Below are 19407 nucleotides of genomic sequence, written 5' to 3'. Positions count from 1 at the left end.
TAATTCATTTGTTTTATATATATATATATAAATAAAATATTGTTATTAATATTTACTGTATTAAATTTAAATGTTCATATTTAAATTGTTTTCTTTATGTAGACGAAAGAAAACTCAACGTTGATGAAAAACCATTATTAGTACAGTTGAACTGGCATAAAGACGATCGCGAAGGCAGATTTTTATTACGTCGAATAGATGAAAAAACAAATGTAAATATTTATTTTGTTTTTTAAATATTAGTACTTATTCGTCATAATTTAACACATTTAACTATTGTTTTTTTTAAAGATGCCTGCCGGGACGTTCCAAGAAGCGGGATCAAGTTTTAAGCGTAAGCTATCAAAACGAGAAAAGAAACAGTTGAAAAAGCAAGAAAAACTGAATCGAGCTAAAAGTCATGGTTTGAGTCCAAATGATGAAAATGATGCTGGTGTTGCTGAAAAACTATACACAGGTAAATTATTATTATCTTACGACTTATCATATTATATAAAGTAAGGTTTGGTTAGGTAAAGTAAAGTAAAAATTTTTTCTTGCAATATTATTCATTTTTAACTATTCAATCTTGATAATAGTTAAATTAATTTTTGTCTTGAGCGCATCAAATGCTCAATATAATATGAAATTTACTTTCCTTAGAACCTGTGATGATACTTTAACTGTTGGTTATAAATCAAAATATTATATAGAATATTAAAAGTTAATTGATTAAAACGTAAATAATTTAAAAAAAAAAGTTTCAATTGTTTACATTGTTAATGTGGTTTTTTCCACATATTTTAAATAACTAATATTTAAAATATTTAAACCTTAATTTTAAATTTATGTATCAAATATAATTAAATACTGTAATGTGCACATCATTGACCATTATATTTTTATTATAATAAACGATAATATTTCATTATGTCTATTTTGAAACTGATGTACTTTTTTAATTATAATAATCAATAACTAAGACTTTAATATATATATGTGTTTATTTTTTAATTAATTCTGTAGCTGACAACAGTAATGATTGTTAAAGGGTTCTTTGTAGGTGTTTGAATTGTCAAAGATTGATAAGTTTTTTCTATGTTAGTTGACTTTCTTTTATTTTAAATGTTTTTAAGAAAAGTTATCTATAATATTTAATATTATTCAATGTTTTGTATTTGTTTAAATAGTTTGATACCTATTTATAAATAAATATATATATTTATTTATTTTTTTTTACTCTATTCATAAAATATTTAAATATTTTTTTATTCATAAAAACACTTTATTTTCTACTTATTATACTTATGCATATTTTTTAATTAAAAAACAAGAGTTTTCAACTGTATATAACTATTATGTTAATAATATAATTTTATATTCATATTTTAAATTAGGTATACATAAGTACACGTGAAATTGGTACTTTATTAATATTTACTCAAGTTTTTTAATTATTTTAATTTTAAATAAAATAAGTTTGGTATGTAATGTTTCTTATTAATCTGATCTGGTTAATATTATTTATAACTTCAATAATAAATTTAGTACTAGGTATACAAAAACTGTTTAGCTTGATTGCCTTTTGATACTATTTAATTCAATAACAGTACTATCCGATTGTGCATCAAATAAAATAGTATGTTCAATATTATATACATTATTATTTTGTGTATGTATAAATAACATGTATTAAATTTAAAATTGGTAATTTCAGAATTGGTCATATTAAAAATATTTATCTTATATTTATTTACTTGAGAATTGATCATTAATTCACAAGTTTTGCTCCCAAATCAGAATTAGGATTGACAACAAATAACGATTGTAGAGGTTTGGTTAGAAATGGTTTGTCAACATAATTATTATTTTTTGACTAAATCATAACTTTTGGTAGACTTTTGAATATTATACAAGATAAATTTAGATATGTTAATGAGAATATGTATACAACAATAGTGTTATAATATTTAATGTAGATTTATTATTGTTATTATTTTATAAATTATTATACTTGCATAACTTTCAAGTATAGTCTTTCTTCTTTATTTTCACTGTGGGCTGTACATTAAAGTTCATACAAATAATATTTATACTTATAAACAATCTTATTTTTCAAATTAACTCTCAATGTCACTAGTGTGTAATCAAATAGTGATTTTTTGAATGAATAAAGGAAAAAGGTGTGTAATTGTGTTATAACCATAAAAAAGATTCTGAAAATGATTTCATAATAATTATATAATGTAAATGTGCAATAGATAATATTTTGTAACATAATTCTACGTTTTTGGTTTTTTATATTAACTTCAAAATTAATGTATGATTTATTTATTTTAGAGTTACCAGAAACAAGTTTTACTCGATCAATTTCTAATCCAGAAGCAGTTATGCGACGCAGACGTCAACAAAAATTAGAAAGAAAATTACAAGCATTTCGAAGTAAAGATGGTGGCCCTGATACAGGTGGCACTCTCAAAATTTATGGTGAATCCCTATGTAGAGATGTGCCTTATAAAACTCTATTATTATCTATTAGAGATACTGCCCAACAAGTTGTTAAAGAAATGTTAGCTAAATATGGTCTAGATAAAGTGGATCCTCACAATTTTTGTCTTGTTCAGGTATAATTATATTTTTATAAAATGTTTAAATTTTATGTATAAATTATCTTACATATATTTAATTATAATTGAACATAGGTTAACAATGCGATCACATTAAATGAAAATAATTCCGGGTTGAACAATGGAATTTCAGAGAATAAGGAAATACTCAACAACAATAATAGGGAATATATACTTGATGATGATGAGTGTCCATTAGCTATTTTAATGAATCATCCACAAACTAGAGGTGAGTAAATCACTATTGTTTATTATTTTTTTTTATTAAATATTAAGTTTAAAATAATTTAGGTTACCAATTATCAGTTTTAGTATGTATTAAAAATAAGATTCTCTGATAAATTTATCCTCAATAATTATATAATAACCAATAGCCAATAGGTAATACAATATCTAATTTGATATAAATTCATATAAATGAAAATTGATCCTACTTTTTAATAAGCAGTGATAATTAAATTATTTAAGTTATAACTTAACTAAATAAAATAAATATAAATGTGTATGTATTGTTTCTGTCTTACAAAATTTAAACACATTAAATTTCAGCTTAGCCGAATACATTTTGTGTTGTTTTCTTAAATATTAGACTGAATTGATAAAACTTATACAAATAATGAGGAATATAACTGTTAAAACTTTTTTACACACATTTAGAGTTATATTATTTTAAAGATCATATAGTGAAATTTATTTTTAAAACAGTTTTTAAGGAATTAAATAGAATCAGTTTGAAATATTGTAAAGATTTTGAAATGGAAATTTAAATAGCTTGAATATGATTAGATATTTTAATATTTAATAATACTACATAGTTCTCACTTGATTGGCTTTTAAATTTTAAACTAATCAAGAAACTAATGGTTTTAAAATATTATTTTTATTTCTTCTTTAGATATTAATTAGAGCTTGAAAAATATATAAGTATTCTTATCTATAGGTTAGAAATCGAATTTATTTATTATTTTTATTTACTCTTTTTTAAATTGTGCTAGTAGTTATCCATGTCTTAAGGAAAAAAGCTTGTCGAAAAATTGATATATTAATGTTAGGGTGGTTTCTAAAATTTTTAATTTTTTTTAGGGTAGGTGATTGAAAGTAGTATTTTAAACCGAGTAATTCTTTTAATATACGAGTATGTTAATTGGTTGGATTTTTCTTTTCCAACTGTTACAGTTGTCATGGCAACCAAAGAATAACATCAGTATTCATTTATTTCAATAATTAATCCTTATTCGATTTTATGGATAATTTTTATTAACTATTTCACGTTACAATTTCGATCACCAAAAATATATTTAAGATTCCATGTTTTTCCATGTTATGGAGAATGTATTAGTTTTTTATTGACGGGCTTGTGTTTACCTATTTATTAAGTTTTGTTGTAGTTATTTTTTTTGATATACTTAAAGATTCAACTGTTATTAAAAATGTTGTGTTTTGTTTTAAGTAAAATTAATTCTTCTAGTTAGGTATTTTTATTATTTTTTTGTCAACTACGTATTTCATATAAAAACAGTACCGAAAAAAAAAATAATGACATACTTGTTAATTGTATCTCCAGTGAGCGGTTTTTTGTTCGTGTAAATGTCTCTTCATTATATGGTTTCTTCTGTTCCTTCATGTATGAAACCACGTAATAATTAACATTGTATAGTTTTCACGCAGAGAGCATTTTGTTTTTGTTAAAACTGAATTATTTTCAAAGTAACTTTTAAAATCATATTAAACATTAATAAATCAGGATCATTATTAAAATTGTTTATATAAAAATATATACAAATAAATATTTGTGTATATTTACAAATTTTAAGAAAAAAAAAAAACAATATTTTCTTGAAAAGTTAAAGTTATATTAATTTTATTCCAAAAATATAAATTGCATTGCCTAGATATTTTTTTAGACATGATGTATTTTTTATACACAATAATATTTTCACAATATTACTGTGGACATATTTACTCCGTGTTTTGTACATTAGTATTGATTTAAGTTAATAACAATAATATTTAATGAAATAGAAAAATTATCATATCAAATTTGCGATGTTTTTGGGTAAAATATTTTTAGACTACTGTATTAATACCGGGTTACTTAAAAATTGATTTATGTAATGAGTAACTAAATCACATTTAAGCTCACTATGGATTCATTTAATATTTAGTGATTGGTTATACAAGCCGGCACTTGAGTACCTAATATACATAAATTGTAAACGATCATTAAAAGATATGTATAGAGGCTTACACATCGTCTCCGCTCAAAATCATTGTGACTTGTTCGATGACGATATACATTCGTAACCCTATTAGATAGCTGATTTCTTTGAATTTTTTATTATTTATATGTAATAAATTTCATTTTTTTAGATTTTGTTAAGTATCGAATGTTAAAGTTTATTTGCTATAATGAAAAAATAGTAAAATAGTAAAAAAAGCAATATATTTTGTTAAAATTTAATAAAATAAGTAGGTATAATAGATTGAATAAACTTTATTTTTTAATTTATCGAAAATAATAATCTAATTTTAAACTAGGTTTCTCGCTTAACCGATGTTACTTTTGTTATAAAAATTTTAAATTAATAGTATTTATTATAGATTTAAAGTTTTTTATTTGTCGAGTACAAAATTATTTATTTCATGGAAGTGAAATTATTGTCGTAATTAGACTGGAGTTTTATCCTGTTCACGAGGTATTTTTCGTTTAAATATATAGCAATTAACATTAAAGTTTTTATAGGGAATAATATGTTATTAGTATATTCATTAAACTCAATATGCAAAATTAAAAATTGATTATTGGTATGATTCGTATTTATAATAAAAATTATACATTTAATACAAGTTGATTAAAGTGTAATTTAAATCTAAACACAATTATCTATAGATGTTTAATTTGTAGTTGTTATTGATGTGTGGTACATTTAAATTTAATTTGCAACAATGTATTTAGACAAGAGAATATTTACGTGTGTTTAATACATAATGTTGGGTTAATTTACGATTTATGTTCGCCAGTATATTATAATAGCTGCAAAACTGCATTATAAACGTAAAAATTGATAAAATTGTATAAAAACTGTTTAGATTAGATAATTCACTTGAATTTAAAATGAAACAAACGTGGCTTACTAAGAAATAAAATAACTGAGAAGTTAAAAAAATATATATATATGTCAATTTTACAATATTTATGTCTAGAGTCGTGCATAATGAAATAATCCTTAAAAGGTTTATCTAATATATGTGCCAGTATAAATAAAATCTAGATAAGCGTAATATATTCAGCATTATAATTAATTTAAAATGCTTAGAAGTCATTAAACTCGTAGAGTGACAAAATAATCAATAATTATAGTAAATTAAAAATGAAATGTTTTACCTAACACATTTTGTTTAAAATATTTGATAACACTATTCAAAGGCGTGGGAAATAAAAATATATTTAAAAAAACTAATCAACTATGTTAAATTAATGGAATTATGCTAATGACAAATAAGTGTCATAGATTAGATACTTTTAGTCTTTAGATTCTGAGCGGAGCGGAGGAATAAATGTATTGATTTTGGAATAATATGTATTTTTTTATAAGAAGTTATTGATAAAATGCTTCGATTTTCAACTTTGAGAATGATTTTGGATAGAAAATCGGATATAGTTTGTACTTTTATTAGATAAAAATTAAAAATTCCTCTCTCTTTTTTTTTTTTTTAAACCGATGAAAATATGTAATAAATTAAGGAAACACAGCAATTTTTACACTTTATAGATGTTCTCTAAATTAATTTTTTAATTTTGTTATAATTCCAAAAAAATTTTTTTTTATAAATGTCAGTAACAAGTTTTATGAATAGTTAAAACTGCTTACTAATTAAATGCAAAGTTCTTAATAAGTAGTCTTATTACTAAAATAAAAAATATCAAAAATTTATAGTCACAATATTTTTTTTATATGTACCTATTTGAAATTAGAATTTTAACGAAATTTATCAAAATTGTTTAAAATTGAAAATTATTTTGTAGTTAAAAATTCATGAAAACTTATGGTTTTTATATAAGTTTTCAATTTTTCATAAGTATAGTTCAGTCTGAAACCATGAATTTTAAAATATTTACTAAGATAATTATTTTCATGGACATTATAAGTCCAAATTTAGACGAAATTACTTATTCAAATGATAAATAACGTTAATTATTTTGCCATAGTTTAAAAATATTCGTGGAAACTTAAAACTCTTATGTAGGTACATTCAATTCTTATGAATTTTATAATACACAATGACATTTTGATTTTTTTTTATGATACTAGTATCATTTATTTATATTTTAGACTATAAATCTACTTTAACTATTTTACGGTATTGACAGAGATAAGTTATTAAATTTTGAATTGTATAATTTGGTATAATATGGTGTTAATGTAAATCTAATAATAAAATGCAATATTTTCGGGAAAAAAAAACTATAATAACCTTTCTTTTCTAATATTAAAAATAAAATAAATAGATTTAATAGCTATTATATTAAAAAACATATGTAATATAGGTTGACGAAATATAGTCTTCGCTCAGGATCGCTCTTTGTTCACAATGATAATATATCCTTGAATTCAAATTAAATACACCTATAATATTGATTTACTCGATACTTAATGCACAGCAAAACGATACCCATTTGATTATCTTTTTTAAATTAAAAATTTTCATTACCCTTTAATACACCTATAACAGAACATTATATTGACATTACTATGTTTAGTTAACAGTTATTAAAATTTAACTTTTATTAAAAATTTGGCCATCACGAAAGTAACCAAAATAGTGTTGCAGAATTCATATTTTGGCTACAATTTTCAATTTTATTTTTTATTTTTTTATGTATATAAATTTTTTGTTTTGAAAAAGATTAGGTTATGTGTAATTTTACTTTCGATTTTTGAAATTTAGGAGCTAATACACTTTACCGAATACCCTTAAAAAATTAGATTCTGAACGTATTGATTTTACAATACATTTTTTGTTTGTGGAAATAATTTTTCAATATTTAGGGAATAGTCTTTTCTAACAAATTACATCTATTTTATACTTGTTTTAGGAAGGAAGGGAAATCAAAACGAAAATAAAATACTAATAGTTATCAAAATACTCGGGGAAAACTTAAAAAAAAAAAAAATAATATTTTCATTGAATTGCACCTTTTGCCAAATAACTATTCCCCAGAAAAAAGGTTTTTTTGTTTAACATAATTATGTAAAATATCTAATTCATATAAATTGTTTAAGTTTAAAGTTAACTTACAAATCGTCATTATGAAGAGAGAAATTTTTACTATACTGGAATTTTGTAAATTGTAGATTGCAGTACGACCAATGACTTTTTTCTCTAAACGTATTTGTATTGAACGATCAAAGACAATAAGGGTACGGATTTAATAAATCGGCAAATCAGAAGCCGTATAGTGTTGTCCTTGTGTGTCGATTTTTTTTTTATGTTATTATGTATAATACATATACGTCAAAGGGATAATAATGTGGTGGTATGTGTGTCAATGGCGGTAGTCGTATATAGTGGTTAGCATGTTTACAGAGTTTAGAGCGCGCAGTGGGAAAGTCCTTGTCCTCGACGAGTGCGCCGATAGCTGAAGATTTCCTCAGTCACGCTGTCGTATCCTATCGGTTCGCATGACGCGCTCGTGCCGCGGGATTCGTGATAAGTCTGTTATAAATTATAATTAATAATAATACAAACGAAATATAATAAAATGAGCCAATAGCTATAAATAAATAAATTATATGCGGTAGTCTCACTCAGTCGATGTCACCACATTTTTACCGAATCAATTTTCGTAAACAATCTTCTTGACTCATATAATCTACAAAATATAATGAAATTAATTTGTAAAAACGTAAAATATTGGTATGATAAAATCATATAATATTGTGCTCGCTCACAAAGTAGGTATATACTTCATGCCATTCCGAACCACCATCACTGGTGTCGTTTTGAACCTATAACAATAATATAACAATATCGCGTAGTTATGTTGGGCGGTGCGAGAAGAGATAAATTTTTTTCCTTGTCGCGTTCTAATATGGGATTGTCTCACCGCAACATCGTGAATCGAGTTTCCTTCTTCCGTACTGTAAAATTTGTAATATATGTATAATATAATCATCGCATGTAGGTATACGAAGTGTTCGCGCTGTCAATCCGAAATTCCGACTCGTACCGGGTTTTTGTGTTACCGCTGTTAATCGTATCATAATAATTATTTTTATTTATATTATTATTAAGTGTAGTACGGTCAAGGTTTTTTTTATTGTCATCGCCTCCGTATTTTGTATACGTACGTAACGTTCACACGACTCTCGCCCGGTGTTTGTACCCTGACAACGACGACAACACTTCAAACATGATGGATTGGGGTATACGACGTAAGGAAAATGACTGCAATGCGTCGACAAGACAGCCACGTTTGCGCGTGCTTCCGTTTTGTCGTCATATCTTTATGATACAGATATATAGGGTAATCTATTTAAATGGCTACATTAATTTTTCTAAGAAGAAATTATTTTGTAAAAAAAATATTTATTTCTATATTTTTACAAAAAAAATAATTTTCATTTTTTTTATTTATTTTTTAATCAGAAACAATATATTGTTTGATTTGCAAATATTTAATATTGAAAACGGGTTTTTATAAATAGAAAATTAAAGTTTAGATGAACGGTGTAAAATGACAGAGGGTACGGTGGCAGTAGTTCATTACGCTGTTTAAAAACGGTTTAATATTCTATAATCTATACCTATTGTTCATAAACATCCGAAAACAGTATTCTGAATTTCCTGATTGTGAAATATAAATTGAAACGTACAAGCTATTTGATAAAAATATAGTATAAAATAAGATTTTTTGTGAAAATGCAGTGTTAACATAAATACTTCAAACTATAAAAAAATATTTATTTTTTTCAATAATAACTAACGACTGAAAATTAGTGTATTCATTTAAATAGATCACTCCGTATACAATATACTTATAAGTTTAATACATCATATTAATTATGTATAACAATATTATAACATTCTTGCTTTAGTTTTAGTTTTATTTTTTAAATCAATTTGTCCCTAAAATATTATAATACGTGTACTAGGGTTATATTTAGAAAAGTATATATTACGTTTATTTACACATGCCTTGGTTGTCATGTTGTTTTCTTAATAATATAGGTACAGTGTAATATAGTTTTTGGGTCGCTGTTCGTTTGTGAGTCGTCGCGTAGTTTGGAAAGAATACACAAATGTACAAGACGTCGATAAAGTAGTGTGTATGTTACTTATTTTTGTTTTATGTCTTCCGATATTTTCTGTACACATGGCTTGTTTTTTTTTTTTTATATATATATGATTGTGGTTTTGTTGTATAAACGGCTAACGGCCGATGTTAACCGCGTGCCCCTGCTATATAGAAAAACGCGAGTGTTAGCATAATTAGTATTTAATGTCTATTGTATTTTCGGTTTATTATTTATGTAGCTATATCTAAGTGTATTACTTAATCTCCTTCTGAATTTTTTTTTAGATATTTGCATATGATTTTTTTATCACTAATTGATCGCAAATTGATCACAAATATATTGTTTTGATATACAAAAAACAACTTAAAACTAAACATATTAGTTAGACTACAATATTTAATGTTCAACAATAAAAATAAAAACCTATTAATAAAAAAAACTCCTTAAGGTTGGAATAGTACTGTATTTGCGAGTTTGCGACCCAATGTTAATCTGCAGATTATTTAGTTGTGTAATTAAACTACGAAATATTATTTTCTGTCAAACAATAATATTATATAACTAATTGATTTTCATTTTAAATAAATAAAATGAATCGAAAAGTATGACATCTATTTGGAACGTGTAGATATTGTGAAAAAATATAATAATAGAACTATGATACTTCAAAACATTTGCATTTTATAATAAGAATTTAGAATTTTTACTTTAATGGATATTTTTCTTTGGTGTATTAGTTTTACTATGTATGTTTTTAAGATCTTTGTAATAAGAAATTGTTTTGGATCTTATGTATACTTTTTTATGTGAACAGATAATTAAATTTTTGAAAGTCTATGAGTAGATCATTATTACACAATCATTATTATTTGTTATAAACTTTAATTTTAAAATTTACTATTAAACACTAATACTTTTATTTATTGACTATATTTGAAAGATACTTTTAATTCATTATTTATTTACATTTATAACAGCCTTAGTCACTGAGTATGTATTATATTATTCATTTGTGTTTTGGTCCAAATTCACTATTTCTGTAAAGGTTTAATTATGCATTAACTTTGTATAGTTCACGATTCATAATTCGCCAAATTGGATCGTTTCTTGACGATTATAATCAAGGCGCTTCACACTACTCAAATGTATTTTTATTCTTTCACATAAGTTGACGTAACTTATTAAATGTAAACCTTCCTTCAATAAAATTAACAGTAGACTTTTTGGCTGTTCAGTTGTTAGATTGAAAAATGTCAACGTAGCCATATTATTTTTCGGGTGAAATTTTAATTTACTGCGTGAACAGCAAATATCGGCATTGTCTTTATCTTTATAGACCTTTGTAAACGTGTAAATTATGTGCCAGGTTTAATACTTTTCAAATTATTTAGAATTGTTGAAATTATTTCGATATTTTATTCCAAGAAATTTGTAATTTTCTATTTTTGTAACCAGTTAGTTTGGCGTTCTACCCTTTTTGTATGTGGATCTATCGTAATTATTTTAATGCTTATCAGGCACACAATATTTTCTTGTATTAACAATAATTTGATTTGACTTATGTGTTTATATTATTGAAGATAATAATTTTTTAATGTATATTTTCTTGTTATTTTAATGGGTTTATAATGTGCACGTCACCTGGGTCATTTTAAGGTCAGGAAGTAGAAACTAGTCTTACATTAATGCGAGTAAAAATGTGTTCCTAAATTTTTTACTGGTCAGAGGTAATCCTAAAAGTAGATTAATATCTTCAGTTTTTATTCATGTATTTTACATTTATTTGTTTTAAGTAATTTTGTTACGGATATATTATCTGTTTATGATTATGGTGCGACTAATATTTAGTTTTATAAATTCTAAGTAGGTAGATTAAGTAGATTAAAATATATGATTATAACTTATAATTTATCATTGATTTTGTTATTATAAATTTAATAATGGATTTTTAATGTTAAATACTTTTGTACCAATTGCATAAAAAAAAATTAGGTCAATATTAAGTTTTCTAAATTAAATATTAATAGTAATAGTCTAATCAAAATTTAAGGGTATTAAAGTTTTATGTTTAATGTGATTGCAATGTTAATAGTGTATGCATGGATAAAGATTGATTATTGATTGATAAGCATGGTATAAAGAAAAATATGAATCGTAAAATTCTACACGTTTTTATAATAATTAAAATTATTACGAAAATTATTATATGACTGGAAACAAATTTGAATAAATTTTAATTAATATTGATTTTTAAAATATTAAATAATTTATTAAGTTGTTTTTTTTCATTACATACTTATTTGAATTCTTACTTACTGCAAACACCTATTTAATTAAATATAAAATGTTTTTAATATTGAAATATATGAAAATTGTACTGCTGTCTTACGGTTATTATTATTACTAAACAAATGTGGGTAGTTGGTTTTTTAACCGTTAGATAGCATACCAAATAATAAAACAACTGCTTCAGTAATACGCATTTACCATTAAAAAATCTATAAATTTGTATAGTATGAATAAAATATATTTTCTAAAATTATTTAAATTTAATATATTTTACGATTTAATATATATATATATATATATATAGGTATATTCACCTATGAAATCTTTAATTTTAAAATACTTATTTAAAAGTTTAAAGTGTATGTTTGTTTCATTTAATTATACAGACATGCTCGTAATATTTTTTTTTGATGATCGGTTAGTAATATTACATTCAAGTTACATTAATTAGGTGCAATATAAAGTTTTATATTTTTTATTTTCGTAAGCGATAAAACTAAACAAATTGATAAAAAAAACTTTTTTTGACGAATTATGTTTTATTTTTACGTTTATTGCTTAATTATATTATACAAAAGTTGTACTAAAAAATGTTTATTCGCGAACCTAGAATTTAGAATTATTTTTAATTAAGATTAAAATTTGTAACTTATATGCATAGACGTAGGGGGGTCAATTTGGGGGGGGCTGTAGCCTCCCTAGAGTTAGACGTGTACTGACTTGTGAAGGGCTTCGTATGCATTCTGGGGGGCTATTTTTTGAACTGGGGGAGACTAAGCTCCCCTAACTACGCCTATGTTTATACGTAATCTTCAAATCATTAGCAGTACATTATAATACTTTTATTGGTAGTATAAATACGGCGTGTTGTATAGGCATTATTGGTACGTTGAAGTGTTGTTTCAGTCGTGTATTTAAAACATACATAATATTATCGTATTATTTCATAATCATTTGTTGTATTATTTTATGTATGTTGGAAATCAATTGGCTAACTATTCGTATATAGTTTTATGCCACATAAATGATACAATGTTTAACTGTTTGTTTTTAGCTATGTTAATTATTAACAATGAAATGTATAATATACTGCCTACGTAATTTTCCGGGTTATGATTAATGATAATTGATGACAGTTATGAATATCTCAATGTGTATACTGTGTGTACTCTATATACTGTATATATTATATTGTCTCTTGTTCTTGATGAATAGTATTTTTAAACGTAGTAATTGTGGTTTATTGTCAACAGTATTCTAAAATATGAAAATTAAATACATGGGGTAAATTACATTTTATCTAAAAATTACCAATGAATAAAATAATAAATATAATTATAATATTAATTAAGATGTAGTTTTTTTTTTCATATTGAAGAAATTATAATATGTAGTTAAAAAAATAGATTGTCACAATTTATAGCTAAGAATATTTTAAAAACTTATGTGTTTACTTATAATAAACTACATTTTTAATCTAGTTGAGAGAAGTTTTTAATCAGAATTCAGATCTTATTGGTTTAATTTATAAATTTATTTATTTATATAAATTATTGTTTGTACAAAAATATAGAATTTTTACATTTGGTATTGGATAGTTGGCAACCCGATAATTGATGTATTTTTCTATGAAGCCTTATAGGTTTCCGACGACCTAAATCATATATTTTATAGTGGAGCCACTTGTTCACCCGCTTCCCAAATAACAATAACACATTATTTAATTTTTGTATGGCTTGGAGATAAAACTCATAAGAGATTTAACTAATGCTTAGAGATAAAAAAATTACGTTATTCCTATGTAAAATTGTATTTTATTATCAAAAAAATGTCATAGATTTATGAAAAATCTATGTGAAATGTATATAAACTAGATTATAGTTATATGAATACTTAATATTTGTGGAATAAAAAGGAGTAATCAATTTATAGTAATTGAGCATACATTTTTATTACTGGTTTACTTATATGCATAAACTATACATTAAATTTATATCGTTTATTTTTATTTATTATTATATAAAATATTATTTACATCCGTGCCTCATATATATCAATGCAGTTTATTTTTTTATCGAATGAATAGGTAATTTCGATAATTTAATTTAAAATGTAAATTTCTAATGTTATAAAACTATAGATGTTTCGTTTTTCTGGAAAACTAAATATATTATGTACCATTTGTGTTGAATTGTAAATAATATACTTAATACATATATTATGCAGTTATAAAAGATAAATATAAAATTTTTATTTATTCTTTTAACCCTAATTTATATTTTTTTTTTATAGATATATAAACTGAAAAAAAATATAATCGGATTTTGTATAGATTATAACGATATGTATATATATTTTATTTTATTTTTGCTTTAGGTAAGAATGTAATCATTTTCAGTGATTTAATTAAATATTAATATAATAATATTTTATTTTATAACTTAACTAATTACCGTCTAAGCCTAATGACTCCAATGGGAAGTCGTTTCTCTTATATAATACGTTTCTTTTATCTAATATCAGATATTTTGTTGTTAATTTCCATTAAATAGATTGCATCATTAAAAACAGAATTATTTATCAGGTACCTATGCATTTTTAAAGTTAATAGTTTTTAATTTTTAATTCCTTCTCTTATTTTTACTTTTTTGTTTAGTTACAAACAATTTATATTAACATATATTTGTAAGAATACCTTAGTTTTTACTATCTATGTGTTTGGCAGATTCTTTTGTTTGATTGAAAATAAATTAAGGGGTTGTCCTTTGTCATAACATACGTAAAAAAAAAAAAAAACCATAACATAATATGGTAATGCAGTATTTATGTATTACATATATTTGAATTGCACATATATTGTACCCTTAATTTAGTTACAAAAGCAGATTACTATGATACTTAGATAAGATAGTGTGGTCGACACGCGAAGGCCGTTTGAAAATTGGTAATCAAATTAAAAATCGTCCGTTTGAATTATTCGAAGTAGTCCATATAATTTATTTACAAGGTTCAGAACACTGAAATCAATAAAACACAAAAGTGACATTGTTTTGAAGTTTTTAGGATATAATTATAGTGCCAATATAATGGAATCATTTAATGACGAATTTATCTAATGTTCCAAGTATAATAGTATTATATTTCCATGAAAAATATTTTTTATGATAATATAGCCATGCATATATTGAGCCATTAATTTAATATAATTTTTGAATTTGATTGATTGATTTATTTATTATAAATTACATGCTCATCGAAACTTATAATGAGTATGGTTAGGTTTTATATGTAATACAAAATGGTAAAATTTGCATTTTATTTTAAAAACCATTACTCTTAAACTTAGCCCTTTTCGTTTATATTATTATAAATATTTACCTAATAATTGTTTACACTTCTAACACTAGTCTTACTAACAATTAATGAATTAATTCTTGAACAAACATAGTCGCGGATTGTTCACAAGCAAGATAAAATCTTATCTTTTACTAGATATAACCAATCATATAAAAAAAAAATTAACCAAAAATAGTATAAAAACAATAAATAAATTGTAGACCTTCATAAGATAAATACAATCTTATATTAGTGTTGTCATGTAAATATTTAAAAACTTTTTAGGGTGGAATTATTTATTAATATTATTGATTAGAATATTTAAAAATATTCAAAATAAAAATTCTTTTCTTTAATTTAGTATGAGGTATATCTTCAGTATGAACCATTAACCAATACATTTGGATTTTCGACGCTAGGAATTAATACCTAGCTTTAGTTGTAATTAATATTGATTTTGTATATGTTTCAATAGATATTTATTACAGATAAACAAAAAAATGTAGATTTTTAATCTATAGTTAGTGATTAAATTATTGGTTTTCGCATTAATTTCGTTTAATCCCTTATATTACAATTTTTTTTACTTACGATTTAAATTCCACGTTCTTATACAATATACCTTTGCTAATTATAATCATTTGTTCAAGCATTAACAATTTTATACATTATTCATTATGAGAAAAAACTATTTATTTATTAATTTAACCTAGCAGCGTATTTAAAAAGCACAAATTTGAATATGATTAACTTTATAAAAATTGTATTACAACGTTTATATTATTGATATTTCGTTTTATTTATTACCAGAATAATGTATTTAAATTCTAAATGTAAAAATTTTAAGATAATTCTCATTTTTAATGTTTGGATCATATTTAGATTTAATTTTGGTTAGATCACATCGTGTTATTTATTTATTTATTTTTTTTTTTGTGAAGATAGCGCCACCGTTTTTAAGGGTCTCTTTTGTATACAATTTTGATCGGCGACTCGCCAATTCGCCAGTCATACTTAATATATTGGGCGTTTCAGCATAACGTTACTTGTGTTTTAACTTTAAATCGTATTTCATAAATTTGATTAGATTTTTTATTATAATAGTTAGTTAAATTGTGTAAAATATGATTGGTCTTTGGTCATATACAAATTTTCGCCTACGAAACAAGGAATGTGAAGTACTCTTAGGTGGTATAGTATTTTTTTTTAAATTTTAAAAGCATAATAGTTTTTATTAAATCTTGATTATGTATGTATATTTTTCTAATTGATTTTCAATTTTTAACTCAAATAATTAAAAGAAAATGATATTTGTATCATTATAATATTAAATCATATTAACTGTGCACAATAATATTATTATTCTTAGTAAACAATAAATATGCCAATAGAATTTAATTTATAGAATTATGTATCGTTTGTCAATACAATTAAAGTTTTAAAAGAAATACGTTTAATGTAATAAGTATAGTATGGGTTAAGTCGTAAATACTTTAAATGTAACTTGGTATTAAATTATGATTTCATTTATACAAGTCCCCGTAATTAATTGATTAGTTTTAATTGATCTTATTATATTTAACAGAAATTAGTATATAAGTAGTTAAAGTGTTATACACTAACGCACTAACAGTTATTATTGGTTTTTGTTCAGTCAGGCAAAGTTTAATATTTTTAAATCTTAAAATAGTAATTATTGCTCTTCATCAAAAAAGCTATTTGATAAAAAATTAGTTGCAAATAATCATAAAAATTACCACGATAAATAGTAACATTTTAAAATAAGCTGAATTAGTATTTTCATTATACTGTAGTATTGTTGTTAATTATTAGGGAATTGTATTCATATTTGTTTATTTTAATTTATTGTAATAATTTCAAATTATTTAGTTTCTATTTAGTATATTGTTTTCAATTGATTACCAGGTTGCTTATTATGCAATTCAAGTTAAATATTTCTTAAAGTAATATTAGTGTATTTTACCATAACTAGCTTAGTTGAACATTCATTTGTGTTTCTAAGTTAGATTCCATTTATTTGTTGTTTTTCAAAAACCAAAATAACCAAACGGAAGGTGGTTTAAAGGAGCTGTTGTCTGTACACTCAACATTATTCACAAAAGGGCTTATAGAAATTGTATTATGTGTTAAATAAAAATATGGGTCGCTCTAGGACTAAGGGTTTGTAGTGACGATAACGCATATTGGGAGGAAATCCTCTATTCATCCTTTTGATTTTTATTCACGTGAGTATTGCAATCTTGAATTAGAATGATCTTACCAAATCCTCATATATATATATATATATATATATATATATGTGTGTGTGTGTGTTTTGTATTTTAAGTATTTATTTTTCCGACATATTTTTTGAATATTCGAGCTGTTTATTTTTTTCCATCATAACTATATATATGGTTCATATATGAAACGCGTCCGCGTTGATGAGTTAAGTATAACTATTTGTGTAATATGATTTTCATTGAAATCTATATCATTTTAACTTAAATATCATTTTCTGGATGTATTTAATTTACTGCTGTAAATATCTCGCAAGGTAGATTGATCACGTCGTGGCTTTAATTGTAATTTAATTGACGAAACCTGAGTAGTTATATTATTCTACAGTGAAATTCCGGAGCTGAACATATACTAGGTTTAACTTGTTTAGACTCGAGGGTCTACTACAGATAGGGTTTGTGTAATGCAGAAAATAAACGTGAACTGTGTATGAAACAAATTTTAATTGTATTTTACGAAAACAGTTTTCAAAGAGACTTTAAAACCCAAGTAATGTTTTGCTTTAGGAATATGAGTGGAATTTTTTTTTTTTGTTATTAAATTTCATTATTTTTAGCCCCAGAAAACTACAAGAGCTACAAAATTTAAGTCGAGTTCTATGCCCCTAACAAATAAGTATTGATATATTTTTGTCTATACTGAATATATAATATATATATTATGTATATATGTATGCATAAATAATAATAATAATAAATCGTAGTTATTTTATACGGTATTTCTTTTAAATGTTTCTAAATCCTAGTATAGCTTATAATTTATTTAAATGGTAAACTAAAATATTACACTCAATTAAATCATTGCTCGATTCATTAATTCATTGTATGTTATTTACGATGGAAAAAATATGTGTTCTATTTGGACTTGTCATTATAAATGATGTACTAAAATTACCATTAATTTCAATTCCGAGAAACGTTAAAATTGTTTCAAATTATATTTTTTATTTTGAAATTTTCATTAACTTAAACAAAATCTTTGATATACTTGCCTGAGGATTTAAAAATATTTAGCTACAGTTTATTAAATTTGAATTTTTTTGTGAAATCTGGATACTGTAAAGCAATAAAAACCATGTATGAATAAATTAAAATTGTTCTTTCTTAATATATTATGATAATTGTATTGTCTATTTATACATTATTGTATAGTTGATAGTTTTACAAAATAATTATTGTTTATTTTAGGTAACTTGGATAAACATATCAATATTTAAGGTATTTAATTTCAAAACCTTAAATTTTGTTTTTATTCATAATAATATTAATTATTCATATAGTATCCCTGAATTACTTAATTGTATTCGTTAAAAACAGTTTATTCAAGTGTTAAAAATACGGGTTATTATATTAATTAAAAATTTATTTAATTAATAAGCATTTTAATATCTGTTAATTTGTCACTTATAAGCTTAAAATTAGATTATTCGTGTAATTCAGTATTCCAATTTTGTTCATAAGATAAGAAAAGAACATGTAATGTCAAAAACATTTATTGCAATTTAAAACTTATTGAGTTATCGCATGTAGACATGATACGAAAAGGCAGAAAAAACTATTGTAAGCTATTGTATC

General features: G+C 23.6%; 1 protein-coding gene across 7 annotated transcripts in view; it reads left to right on the top strand.

Moving 5' to 3' along the window:
• Positions 1-19407, top strand: part of LOC112595472 (afadin) — a 60028-nt gene that overhangs the window by 18595 nt on the left and 22026 nt on the right. For 4 of the 7 annotated variants that reach the window (XM_025340701.1, XM_025340699.1, XM_025340700.1 and 1 more), the window contains exons 4-7: positions 103-212; positions 292-457; positions 2320-2603; positions 2682-2835. In XM_025340701.1, the coding sequence (XP_025196486.1) occupies positions 103-212; positions 292-457; positions 2320-2603; positions 2682-2835 (714 nt within the window). Of the gene's footprint in view, positions 1-102; positions 213-291; positions 458-2319; positions 2604-2681; positions 2836-9006; positions 9044-16631; positions 16724-19407 lie in introns of those variants that run through there. The other 3 variants (XM_025340706.1, XM_025340704.1, XM_025340703.1) reach the window with 3 other exon arrangements.

This window comes from Melanaphis sacchari, unplaced genomic scaffold (genome assembly GCF_002803265.2).
Source record: "Melanaphis sacchari strain LSU unplaced genomic scaffold, SCAv2.0 Contig27_pilon_pilon, whole genome shotgun sequence".
Lineage (NCBI taxonomy): Eukaryota > Metazoa > Arthropoda > Insecta > Hemiptera > Aphididae > Melanaphis > Melanaphis sacchari.
This window is presented reverse-complemented; position numbering and strand designations above follow the sequence as displayed.